Raw genomic sequence first — 13,220 nt, 5'->3', positions numbered from 1 at the left:
TTCACTAACTGTTCCATTTATGTAGAAATCTGTGAATAATACTCATATTGAATTCATACTAATCAATAACGTAAGCTAAAAGGATTATTCCTTGTCCCTTATAATGATCTTATTGATGTGCTTCATATCTCTCTCTGAGGGTTGATTTGCTTACTGGGCTGGATGATTAGTGTCTGGAGTAGAATAAAATGAACAATGGATGTTCAAATCCTGCACATAAAGGATTGAATTTTTGCCTTGCTATGCTTAATGCAGACAGGTACCCTTCAAACTGTATAACCACATGGAACTCTGCAACAGACAGACATGTCTGTGGTCCCCATAGATTATGCCTAAAATCACAGTTCTATTTAATAATAATAAATACATGTTAATTTAGAGTCATGAAGTCATTTAGCATGGAAACTAAATGACTGTGAAAGTATAGTCTTGTTGCCTTTTTATTCAAGGTTGTATGAGTTTTGAACCATTAAAAGAAAAACAAGGAAAATTTTCTGATTAAAAGCTGTCTTGGGCATCCATTATCACAAAGGTGATTCCTTAACCAACACTCCCCATCTAGGGTCTGATAATTGTAGGGAAACTGTAGACCCAGAATTGCAAGCAACAATTTTCAATACCTTAGTTTTAATGATGGGCAAATTGTCAGCCTCAGTATAACATAATTGTGTTCAAGAGCTCTTTCAGTGCTGTGCATCAAGGAGTTAGTCCCAGACCATGTGTATCACTACTAAGAAACTTAGAATTTTTACAGCCTTGTATGTGACAAATAATGGCTTCTATCTTGATATAATCAGCATTGGCATGTCAAAAGAATTGGTGAGGTGATAGTTTAAGTTTTTCTGTTGTTATAAACCACTGAGAGAATTAATGATCTTTCGCAGCATTGCCCATTTAATCTCTGTATCCTAAAATCCTAGCCTCTTTCTATTCAGATAGAAATTACACAAATATATCAACTAACTAAGAAAGCCTTTCTAGTAAACCCTAGCAAGTGATAGATAATGCAACCTGTCTCCCGCCATCCTGAGGAAATCCAATGATCACTGTTTAACACTGTAATATGGAAATAAGATTCTTTAATACCATATATTTTGCTATTGCGACAAACAATGTCAAATTCAAAGACTGAAACATTCTACAGCTTAAAGTATCTAGTGCTAATATCAAACACACAGAACGTGAGATAGACACTAAGGGAAAATTCTTATATTTCCACTATTTTTCACTGCGTACTTTATCAACAGTCTCAAGACAGCACCTTCTTACCTCAGCGTTCACACACACACACACACACACTGCATACATACACAAATGCACTCATGCACAGACACACGTGGGCAGACATAATATTTTCATTTCGAGAGCTATCAACTGGGTTCCTCTGGATGAGATTGCTTATTTGGTATCAACTCATATCAAATGATATGGAATTTTGTAGCATGACCTGGTCCCCTCTGGAAACACGATGGGAAGCACCTGAAACCTTCAGATCCCAACAGCCAATGGAATGAATTCAGACCTCAGTTTCAGGTTGAAAGGGCAGCACTAAAATGCTGTCTGTATGATGCATATAGAAGTCTGAAGAATCAGCAGAGTACTTCATAGAAACAGGACACGTCTTGCATCAGTTCTGATTGTTGTTAGTTATGTGGTCAATGCCAATCAATGTGTCATATTGTAGTACACATGTTTTTCCAGGGGATGAGTTTAGTGCATGTCATGTACTTGCCACACAATTCTACATCTTTCTTTAGATTTTTCTAATTATATTCTCTCATGTCCCAAACTTCACAAACACTGTTTTCTGTTTCAGGGGTGAATCATTTGAATGGCTGTGTCAGGCAGAAAACCCCAGCAGTCAGTGCAGTACACTGTTGAGCCAGGAGTTTCATGCTTAAGTCATCACACTTCCTGCTGCATGCATCCTCAGAGATTTGCACAAAGGTTTTATAAGTCAAAGAAACCTCTTTTAAGTTATTGACCACTTCGGCATGACGTTCTGCGCAATGCATGCAGGTTGTGAACTGGAGACATGTTGCTGTTAGCTGTATGAGGGCCTGGAAACTTTCAGAAACTCCCAGGAGCATCTCCACAGGAGCCTGGTCTACTTTAATGCCCTTCTGGCAAGCAGACATCAGTTTTCCACTTTCAGTATATAATTTCTCTTTTATTGATGAAGTAAGTATTGCACATTCTTCCTCAATATGACTTTCTCTGGGGAATTCTTTCAGCACATTGAGTAGCTCCATGGTATCGTTCTGTATCAGATGGAATCCATTCGGCATGCTATATCTTTTAGCCTTGAATTGTGACAGAATGGAGCCTTCGAGCTTTGGTGTAAGATCAGTTTTAGGAAAATCAAAGGAGCAACTGGTAAGCATGGATTTCTCACTTTGCCCAGTAAATGTGGTGAGGTATTGAGAGAGGTGGTTTCCTGAATCGGGTGGGGTGGTCTTTGGTGAACACTGCTGTATGGAATATGCTAAATCTTTGCTTTCGTCATTAACATCAGTGCCCTGTGCTCTAAAACAATTCCCATATACTATCTTACAGCTACAAGTGTCCTTATCAGCCATTGGGAGCGGTTCATCTATTTCCTTATCCAAGTCAGTTGTGAGGACAGCTTGAACTCTGGAGTCAACATTCAAACGGTGTTTATCTTTTATTTGTTGGAGACAGCTCAGTTTGGTGGAGGGACATTCATTTTGCTGAGTTGCAGTTGCGGATTCCTGAATGATTGAGTTGTCTACTTCATAAAGCTGCCTTGGTGTATTTGTCAGTGAAGATATTTCCTGAGGAAGGTTTCTATCTTGAGGGCAAATTATCGATGTACTGGTCTCATTTATGCTTGCCTCAGTCTGGTTAGAGATCTGTTCTGTTTTTGATAAGTAATCTTTCGAGCTGTCTTCTGCAGGCTCCGTGTTGCACTCAGAAATGTTAAGAGACCTCACTGCGCAAGTTTCAATCTTTGGTTCTAAGTGTGGTGATCCCAAATGTTTAACCATGCTGAATGTCTTAAAAGAGACTCGGTTTAAATTCAGAAGTAACCTGGATATGTCAAGGGAGTAAGCATCTTTGCTTTCTTTGTCTGTCTCAGATGAGTTCCTCCTGCTGGAGATTTCCTCTTCCAGTACTGAGTTTTCTGACAGTGCTGTCAGATCTCCTGTAGACATCACAGAATATATCTGTGAAGTTATACTGCCATCATCATTTTGGTAACATGATCCTCCTCTTTGACTATTTTTAACCACTTCTTCAGAGATGAATATATTTTCCTTGGAGTTTACTTGATATAAAGTTTGCCTGAATGCAGTTCCACTTTGATTCTTGTCCATCCACTGAGCATGTTCATCTCCCATTTCTAGGACTGTGTTGTTTTTGACAATTGCTTCATCTTGCTCCTTGTCTTTTATGCTAATTGTGTTTGTGGTTTGTTGTTCATCAGCGCAAGACACAGTGGTAATATTATGCATCTTATCTTCTATTAGATTCTGTGAGTATGCATGAGCAAGCTCTAGAATTACTCCTGAAGGACTTGAACACTCCTCCACATTGGTGCAGTCAGCTCCAGACAGCTGAGCTTTAAGAGAAAGTTTGTTTAATTTTTCTCCTGCTTTAGTCTCTGTATGAGAAGCCCATTCCTCTCTCATGCCTGAATCACATGGGTAACGTCTGACTGAAACTGGAGTAATGATGGGTATTGTTTCTGTGACTGACTTCGTTTCCATGGTATCTGGCTCCATTTCCATTAAATCTGATTGAACCTTTTTATTGGCACAGGTGGAAATGAATTTTAATGGACCAATAGGCTTAGTTTCAAACAAGGCAGGTTCATTTTCGATACTTGTCAAAGAAGAAAGAGTAAGCGTTCGCTGCATTTTTGTTATAAGATGTTCCTTTTCATAACAACACATATGATCTCCATCTTTGTTTGAATGACACTGCAATTGAACAGCTTTTACATCATATATGTCATCAGATGCAAAATGTCTTTTTCCTGTAGTTGTGTATTTTATTTCTTCTGCTTTCCCTTTGATGCATTCAACAGATTTGATGCCCAATCCTGTGCTATAAAGACTTGGACTTATCTGCATATTCTGTTTTGCTTCAATCCTCTTAATTTTAGCAGACTCCAACTCTACCAAGAAAACAAAAGAAAATATTTAATTTGTTGACATATTGTTTATCCTTTCTCCAAACATCAAACAACAGTGACTATTCTTCCAGGTAACAGAGCAGTTTAATTTTCATTTACATGACTCTTAGCATATACATGTAATCACTGGGCTCCATTGTTAATAAATCAACCTGTATTTGAAATAAATTCTTGAATCTACCAATAGAGCTGTACAAAGAGGAACTGTCCTATCTTAAATAAAATGAATTGAATAACGGATAAGGAGCAAAACCTCAAGTTTCTATATTCCTTTCTATTTTATGGTGAGCGTAGCAAATGTCTTTATTGTGCTAGAGTTGCCCCTTGAAATGATTTATTCCAGTGATTCTAGAGACACATTAGGGTGAATTTTTATAAGTGGATTTTTCAATGGAACAAGAATTCATTGGTTAAATGCTTGTGCCCTTGCCAGCATTGTGCCTCAATGGGAAGATATACCAAAATCACAAATGTACTCTTGTTCTGCAACCTTACCTAGAATATCATGCTGCTAAGTGTCCACTATCCTGTCTATAGTTACAACACTATCTTCCTACATTAGTCTACAGTTTCAGCTCTCTTTGAGACAGTAGACTGAACTAGGGTTTGGCTGCTTGGCAACAAGGAATGTTACACGGTTAATGACAATTTCAGCTACTCAACAACATGTCGTTTCTGTTTTTTCAATGAAAGCTATGTTGCAGTTAGGAGCCAACCACTAGTGTCCTGAGGAAATGGCACTTCTGCTTGCTCTACTTAGGTTCAACAGGTCAAGCTTTGCTAGAATGTTGCTGTGATTCATGATGGCCGACTCCCTCCTTCACAATTTGGACAGTTGTAGATCTAGAAGAAAGGAGGGACTGCAGATGCTGGAGATCAGAGTCGAGGGTGTAGTGCTGAAAAAATACAGCAGGTCAGGCAGCATCCGAGGAGCAGGAGAATCGACGTTTTGGGCATAAGCCCTTCATCGGGAAATCCCAAAACGTTGATTCTCCTGCTCCAGTTATAGGTCTGGGCAGCTACTCCAAAGGTTTCCAAGACCAAAATCTATCATTGCAAGGTGGGAGTTTAATGAAACAAACAAGGTCATTTATGCTGGCTACAAAAAAAAGGTTACTAGTAAAAGTTGCCAGTTAGTCAAAAATGCCCAAATAGTTCACTAATGCTAGTGTAACTGTATCGGTCTTCGCTATTGTGTATACAAATAGCATTTCAGACGCAGCTACAAGTCATGAAATGAAAAGATGGGAAGCAAAGAAGTGGTATTGAGTAATTTGTTGGAGATGCAGCCTGACATGTGCCCAGGTTCTGATGGACTTTATTCAAGAATCTTAAAAGAAACGACTAGTCAGAGTGCGATGCAGGAAAATGTAAAATAACCATTTGTAAGTAACTTCCATCTATCAGATCTTTAAAATTAAAATTAATACATCCCGGGATCATGTTTGAATACATTAGTGTCTCTAATTTGGATGTTCGTAATTCGGGGACCTCCCTCCCCCCCCCCACAGTGAGATAGTTGTTGCCTTAGTTTTAATTATCTAAATTTCCTGAGATTCAGGAAAAATTCTATTAAACTGGAAGACAGTGAATGTAATTTCTTTACTCAAATGGGAGGAGGGCAGGAAGCAGGGAATGACGGGCTTAACATCTGCATAGGGAAAATGTCAGAAGTTATTATTAAAGAAGTTATAACAGGCCACTTGGATAAACTCTCAATAATCAGGTAGCATCAACGTGGTTTTGTGAATGGGAAATCACATTTAACCAATCTATGAGAGTTCTTTGAGGAAGGAACATGTCCCATGGATAAAAGGAAACTGATGAATGTATTGTATTTCGATTTCCAGAAGGATAAGTGCCTGTCAAGACCACAGCTCAGAATATCAACAGTACTGGGGATATTTTTAGTCCTTATTTCCAAAATCTGTGTTTTTTAAAAAGACTACAATTACTGAGATAAAATGACGGCAGATATAAATTTAAAGATTAACTGAATAAGATTTAGTGTGGGATTGATGGGATATAACAGCGAAAGGAGTAAAAGAACAGACTGTACTGTGATCTCTTGGGAGTACGACGATAATGGGAGGAGCCGATGAGCTCCTGCTCAAAACTAAGTCACTCATGCAAATTACAGACACATTTTGTATTTTTCCCTGAAAATAATGTACAAGGACAGGAATGAAATAGCCAGCTTCAACTCTACAGTAGTGGACTAGTGGTACTGAAGGCCTTTCTGTGGACCATAATTCAGGCATTAGTGGGCTGTGAGGGTCACAATTGAAGAACTATGCCATTGTCACCCTTGTTGCTTGTAAAGGAATTTTCTTACTCGAAATGCTTCAAGTCAGCTAACAGAACAATGAAACAGAGATCCCTCTCTGCTGCAAACTGCTTAAAAAAGAAATCAGGACAAAGGTGCTTCAATCAGCCTGCAAACGTACAATTCTCAAAAAAATATATTCAATTACCAATATCACCATTACCAGTAACAACATTCAACTACCTGCTCTTCATGAACAATGCTAGAACAACGTTTTCTTAATTATCATTCTTTTATTACACTGTAATTTGTACACCACTATTGTCTTGAAGTGTCAGGAATTACTGTGCTGTCTTACATGTTTTGCACTTCATATGCCGCCTTGTTTATGATCATGTAGTTTGCACCAATCCTTGTGGCACTCCACTGGTTACAGACCTCCAGTCTGAAAAACAACCCTCCACCACCACTCTCTTGTCTTCTTCCTTTGAGCCAGTTCTGTATCCAAATGGCTAGTTCTCCCTGTATTCCATGAGATCTAACCTTGCTAACCAGTCTCCCATGGGGAACGTTGTTGAATGCCTTACTGAAGTCCATATAGATCACATCTACCGCTCTGCCCTCATCAATCCTCTTTGTTACTTCTTCAAAAAACTCAATCAAGTTTGTGAGACATGATTTCCCACATATAAAGCCATGTTGACTATCCCTAATCAGCCCTTGCCTTTCCAAATGCATGTAAATCCTGTCCCTCAGGATTCCATCCAACAACATGCCCACCACCAATGTCAGGCTTACTGGTCTATAATTCCCTGCCTTTTCCTTACCACCTTTCTTAAACAGTGGCACCACGTTTGCCAACCTTCAGTCTTCCGGCACCTCACTTGTGACTATCAATGAAAGAAATATCTCAGCAAGAGGCCTAGCAATCACTTCCCTGGCTTTCCACAAAGGTCGAGGGTACACCTACCTGATCAGGTCCTGGGGACTTATCCACTTTTATGCATTTAAGACATCCAGCACCTCCTCCTCTGTACAATGGATGTTTTTTTCAAGATGTCACCACCTATTTCCCCACATTCTATATCTTCCATGTCCTTCTCCACAGTAAACACTGATGCAAAATACTCATTTAATTTCTCCCCCATCTCCTGTGGTTCCACACATAGGGCTGCCTTGCTGATCTTTGAGGGATCCTATTCTCTCCCTAGTTACCCTTTTGTCCTTAACATATTTATAAAATCCCTTTATTCTCCTCTGTTTCCTTATCCTTATACTCCCATCACATTGCAATAAAGTAAAAGAGCCTTTACTTTAATTGTTGCTGTACCTGCATGATAACTTTCTGAGTTCCATGCACCAGTACACCCAATCTCTCTATACACGAATATTCAAACATTTTATAGATTTACTTTGCCATTCTTACTACCAAAGTGAATAATTTCTCACCCACACGGAATCACAGAATTGTCATGGTACAGATGGATACCCAATTGGCCCATTGAGTCTGTACTGAATGTCTGAGCTTTTTTATCCTATTGTCAGACTCCTGCGTATTCTCCATAACTCTGCACATTTGTTTTCAATTTAAATAATTGTTCAATGCCCTCTCAAACGTTTTAATTCACCTTCCCTCCATCACACTTCCAGGCAGTGCATTCCAGATCCTAACTATGTGCTGCATGAATTTCATTTTTCTCACTTTGCATTTGCATTTTTTGCAAAATGCCTTAAAGGTGTACCCTCTGGTTCTCAATCCCTTTAAGAGCAGGCACAATTTTCTCCCTGTCTATTCTGTACAGACCACTCACAATTTCCAAAACTTCCATCAAATCTCCCATCAGCCTTCTCCTCTCCAGCAAAACAGTCTCAATCTCTCTGATCTATCTTCACAACTGAAATTTCTCATCGCTGAAACTATTCTCATAGACCTTTCTGTACCCTGTCCAATGCATTCATATCCTTCTAAAAGTGTGGCACCCAGAACTGTATGCCATCCTCCAACTGAGATATAACCAGTGTCCTGTATAGGTTCAGAATAGCCTCCCTGCTCTTGACCCCTATGTCCATATTAATGAAGACCCGATTACTGCATACTTTATAAACAGCTCTTTCTACTTGTCATGGCACCATTAATGAATTATGCAGACAAACAACTGGTTCTTTCTGCTCCTGCAGACATTAAAAATTGTATCCCTTATAGAATCACAGAGTCATAGAGATGTACAGCACGGAAACAGACCCTTTGGTCCAACTTGTTCATGCCGACCAGATATCCCAACACAATCTTTCTACAACTTCCTCTGGCAGCTCATTCCATACATGTACCACACTCTGCGTGAAAAAGTTGTCCCTTAGGTCTCTTTTATATCTTTCCCCTCTCATCCTAAACCTATGCCCTCTAGTTCTGGACTCCCCCACAGGGAAAAAACTTTGTCTATTTATCCTATCCATGCCTCTCATGATTTTGTAAACCTCTATAAGGTCTGCCCTCAGCCTCCGCTGCTCCAGGGAAAACAACCTCTCCCTATAGCTCAAATCCTCCAACCCTGGCAACATTCTTGTAAATCATTTCTGAACCCTTTCAAGTTTCACCACATCTTTCCGATAGGAAGGAGATCTTATATTGTCTGCCCATTTCTTTCCTACCAAACTGCACCACCCACACTTTTCTACAATGAATTTATCTGCCCCAAATACCCACATCACTAAGTTGTCAATGTTTTCTGAACCGTCTTCTTACATTTTTAATTCTTCTGAATTTTGTGACATCTGCAAGCTTTGAAACTATCTCCTGCAACAAAAATCCCCAGTATCAACCACAGGGAACACTTATTGTAAACCTCACTCTAGCTGAAAAATACCCATCAGCCATTACTCTGTTTCCTGTCACTCAACCAAGAATAAAATGGACAGCAGTAATCACATCCTCAAGAAGCTTTAATAAATTAATTAAACCATTTCCTTTTCATAAAACCATGTTGGTGCTGTCTTATCCTTTTATGTTGTTCTAAATGCATAATTAAGATTTCCTTAATGATAGTTTCCAACATTTTCCCAGCAACTATTGTCAGGATAACTACCATGTCATTCCCTGTTGTCCCTCTCCCTTCTTTCTTGAAGAGCAATGTTACATTTACCGACTTCTAATATGCTGGACTGGTGTTTTTAAAATGGAGTTTTGCAAAATCATAACTATTGCACCCACTATCTCTATAGCTACCTCTTTTGGAACCCCAGGATGTAGATAATCAGAGTTTAGGATTTGTTAGCTTTTAGTCTCTTGAGTTTCTCTAATACATTTCCTCCACTAATATTAATCACTTTTACATTCCTCACCCTTATTAGCTCCTTGATTAATCAACAGTTCTCTTATGTATTTGTGTATTCTACTGTGAAGATGGGTACAAATAATAATTTCTCCTGTCTCTTCCTCCAAGGGACCAACATTTAGTTTAGCCACTCTCTTCCTTTCTTCACAAATTTAAAAACTTTTCAGATTTTCTTTTAATTTCCTGGTTAGTTCATTCTCCTATTCTTTTTATACTTCTCACCTGGCTTTTGATCGCCCAAGTGTTTTTTTCTAAACACTCCCAAACCTCAGCCTTTCAACTATTCTTTACAACCTTATAACCTTATCCCATGCACTGATCAACTACTACCATTGGTCTCCTTTTTACTATCAATGATGTGGAGGTGCCAGTGTTGGACTGGGGTGGACAAAGTTAAAAATCACACAACACCAGGTTGTAGTCCAACAGGTTTATTTGGAAGCACTAGCTTTCGGAGCGCTGCTCCTTCATCAGGCGGTTGTGATGAACCATCTGATGAAGGAGCAGCGCCCCAAAAGCTAGTGCTTCCAAATAAACCTGTTGGACTTTAACATGCTATTGTGTGATTTTTAACTTTTACTATCAACTCTCTTTTCAAAGACATGACTGAATCTTCCTCCACCGCCGCCAACTCCATATTAAGGTTTTTCTATGTTCTCTTTTGCTACTTCACCAGTCATTTTAAATTTGAGTCCTCAGGTTCTCCATTCCTCCTCTGATTTTTTTTGTATCTGCTCTGTCTAGATCGCTCATCCTTTCAACATCACTTCTCGAAGGTGAACAGTCTCACTTGTACAACTCTGCTGATCAAATTTGAATCCCTTATCCCTGAGACCAATCTTGTAAATCCTTCCTGCACCCTTTATCTCTTGAAAGCCATGATTACATCTATTTCCACCACACCTTCAGGTAGCACATTCTGGATCGAACACACTCACAATGTAAAAATATTAAATGCATTACATGTCATCTGCCACATGTCTGTCCATTTCACAGCCATTTCATATCCTCTTAAAGTTTACACTGATGTCTAAAATTTATCAAGAAAAACAGTGATCCTATTTTTTAACCATGGGAAACATCACTGAACACCTTCTCCCCCCAGTCCAAAAACAAGCAATTACTGCTACCCATTTAGAGTCCCTCAGACATTTCATTTTTATGTATTCCAAGGTTTTCAAATTTGATAGCAAACCTACTTTGGGATATCTTATCAAACACTTTATATACGTTACATTAACTACATTACCCTCAACAACCCTCTTTATTGCCTCTTATACAAGTTATGTAAAAATTATCTGCCTTTAAACACACTGAATAGGCTGGGGCTATCTTCTCTGGAGCATCAGAGACTGAGGGTGATGTTATCGAAGTTTATAAAATCATGATGGGCATGGATAGGTAAACAGACAAGAATTTTCCCCAGGGTTATAGAGTCCAAAACTAGAGGGCAGAGGCTTAAGGTGAGAGGGGAAAGATATAAAAGGGACCTACTGGGCAATTTTGTCATGCAGAGGGCGGTGTGTGTATGGAATAAGCTGCCAGAGGAAGTGGTGGAGGTTGGTACAATTGTAAGGCGTCTGGGTTGGTATATGAATAAAAAGGGTTTAGAGGGATATGGGCCAAGTGCTGGCAAATGGGACTAGATTAATTTAGGATAGCTGGTTGGCATGGACAAGTTGAACTGAACAGTACTGTATATCTCTATGACTCTAAATTGATGCTTGCTTTACATAATTAGCTTACACTTATCCTAGTACTGTTAATTCTGTCCCAGATTATCATTTCGAAAAACTTTCCCACCACCAAAGTCAAACTGGCTCTCCATTAGGGAACAGTTGTTCTTATCCCCTTTTGTGATGATCAAGGGCTGTTCTGGATTTTGGTTTTGGAAACTAAGCAGGGCAGATTCAAGAAGTATTAGCAGGAATGTATTTCCATAATAGTGACCAGGATTTCACTAAACTGGTCTGGAAAATGATCAAAGACATACCAAGGGTAAAAGGTTTTAATTTGGAGAAAGAATTTTTAGTGAATTCTTCTATTTTTAGTGAAGTATAATTTTCTTAAATTGCTTTGTCTGTTTATTTCTTTAGAAACTGAATGACTTTACCGGGGATTAATTGTCTCGAGATTAGAAGCTTTGTAATTCTCAGATATGTCGATTACTTAAAATTGACTTTTTCAAATGAGCTCAACAATGGGACTAAATTGAATTTATATCTGAAGATGCAATTTTTAACTTGTGGGGACATCAATAATTTCATCATTGCCTGTTTAATTCAGATTCATCACATCAGTGGAACTCAGTACCTGTTCCTCGTGTGTCATCACTAGTCGGGTATATAAAGGTGCATTGGTAACATGTAATAAGTGAATCAAAATAAACACAGAAAATATTTTAATTATTCATCATTCTTAAGTATGTTTGAAAATGTGTTCAGATATATTCTGGATTTCATTTAATTTATTGTATGGAGTAAGTGGAAGTAAATGGAAACCTGATTGTCATCTGTCAGACCCTACCTGCTTCAGTTCCACTGAATTTGATGTCACCTGAACATTCTACATCAATAAACTTTTCAGCTGCATCGAAAAATTCGTCATCAGAGCTGCTGTCCTGAAAGCCAGGGGGAGGAGCCAGAATCGGGATAGTGAGGACCTCACTGGATAGGTCCCCATCAATAGCTGGTTCCTCTGGAAAAGGAATTGGTGGTAACTCAGTTAGCAGGCCGTGACTTGTCAAATTCCAAGACTTGTCCCCTTCTGCATGACTCTCACCCTCGTTTCTGGGGCACTGGTTGCAAAATTCTGCAGTGCATGGGTTCTCACTTTGGCTGAGGTCAGGAATAGAGCAAACCATCTTTATATCACTTGCAATGTATTTAGAAGGGGTCGGAGTAGAGGCTAAGGAGTCTGGTGAAAGTTGTTCAAAACTGTCTTTCGATTCCATGGTACAGTGCTTCTTTGTAACTGGCTCACCATCACTCTCTTCAGCGATAGAATCTTTGTCATCATCTTCTGAAATCTCACCATGTGAGTGTGGACCTGAAGTGCTGCTCATTGAAGTCTCCGTTTGCAGTTCATCCATAGAGTCGGCAGAACAGCTTCTTTCACAAAAGTCTCCTCCCTGACTTGTTGTTTCATCATTTAGATCAGACATGTCCCCTGTGCTACAACTGGTCTCTTCCTGGATATCCTCCCGTAAGCAGTCACTGTCTGTAGCCTCACTTTCCGAGTTCTCAATGTCCTCATTTTCTTCAGTCAGAGGCTGTACGAATCCATTTCTCAATTTGTGGAGCTCTATTGACAAGTCTAATGATGACTCAATGTCTGATGATGACTCTGAATCACTTAATCCTCGGGCTTCATCACCTGCACAGTAAAAAAATTACATCTAAGGTCAGATGAAGGAACCATCTAATATTTCTTTAAAAATTGAATTCTGCCATCTTCAAATGCC

At 39.1% G+C, this 13,220-nt stretch overlaps 1 protein-coding gene across 1 annotated transcript in view; it reads right to left on the bottom strand.

The window, feature by feature from the left end:
• Positions 1-1,062: 1,062 nt before the first annotated feature.
• Positions 1,063-13,220, bottom strand: part of LOC122558276 (FERM and PDZ domain-containing protein 1) — a 99,134-nt gene continuing 86,976 nt past the window's right edge. Inside the window, exons 15-16 of the mRNA XM_043706677.1 lie at positions 12,284-13,132; positions 1,063-4,141 (exon numbers count right to left, since the gene is read on the bottom strand). Of these exons, the coding sequence (XP_043562612.1) occupies positions 1,824-4,141; positions 12,284-13,132 (3,167 nt within the window). The 3' untranslated portion in view covers positions 1,063-1,823. The remainder of the gene's footprint in view (positions 4,142-12,283; positions 13,133-13,220) is intronic.

This window comes from Chiloscyllium plagiosum, chromosome 2 (genome assembly GCF_004010195.1).
Source record: "Chiloscyllium plagiosum isolate BGI_BamShark_2017 chromosome 2, ASM401019v2, whole genome shotgun sequence".
Taxonomy (NCBI): Eukaryota; Metazoa; Chordata; class Chondrichthyes; order Orectolobiformes; family Hemiscylliidae; genus Chiloscyllium; species Chiloscyllium plagiosum.
The sequence above is the reverse complement of the archived record's forward strand: the minus strand, read 5'-3'. Positions and strand labels throughout refer to the sequence as shown.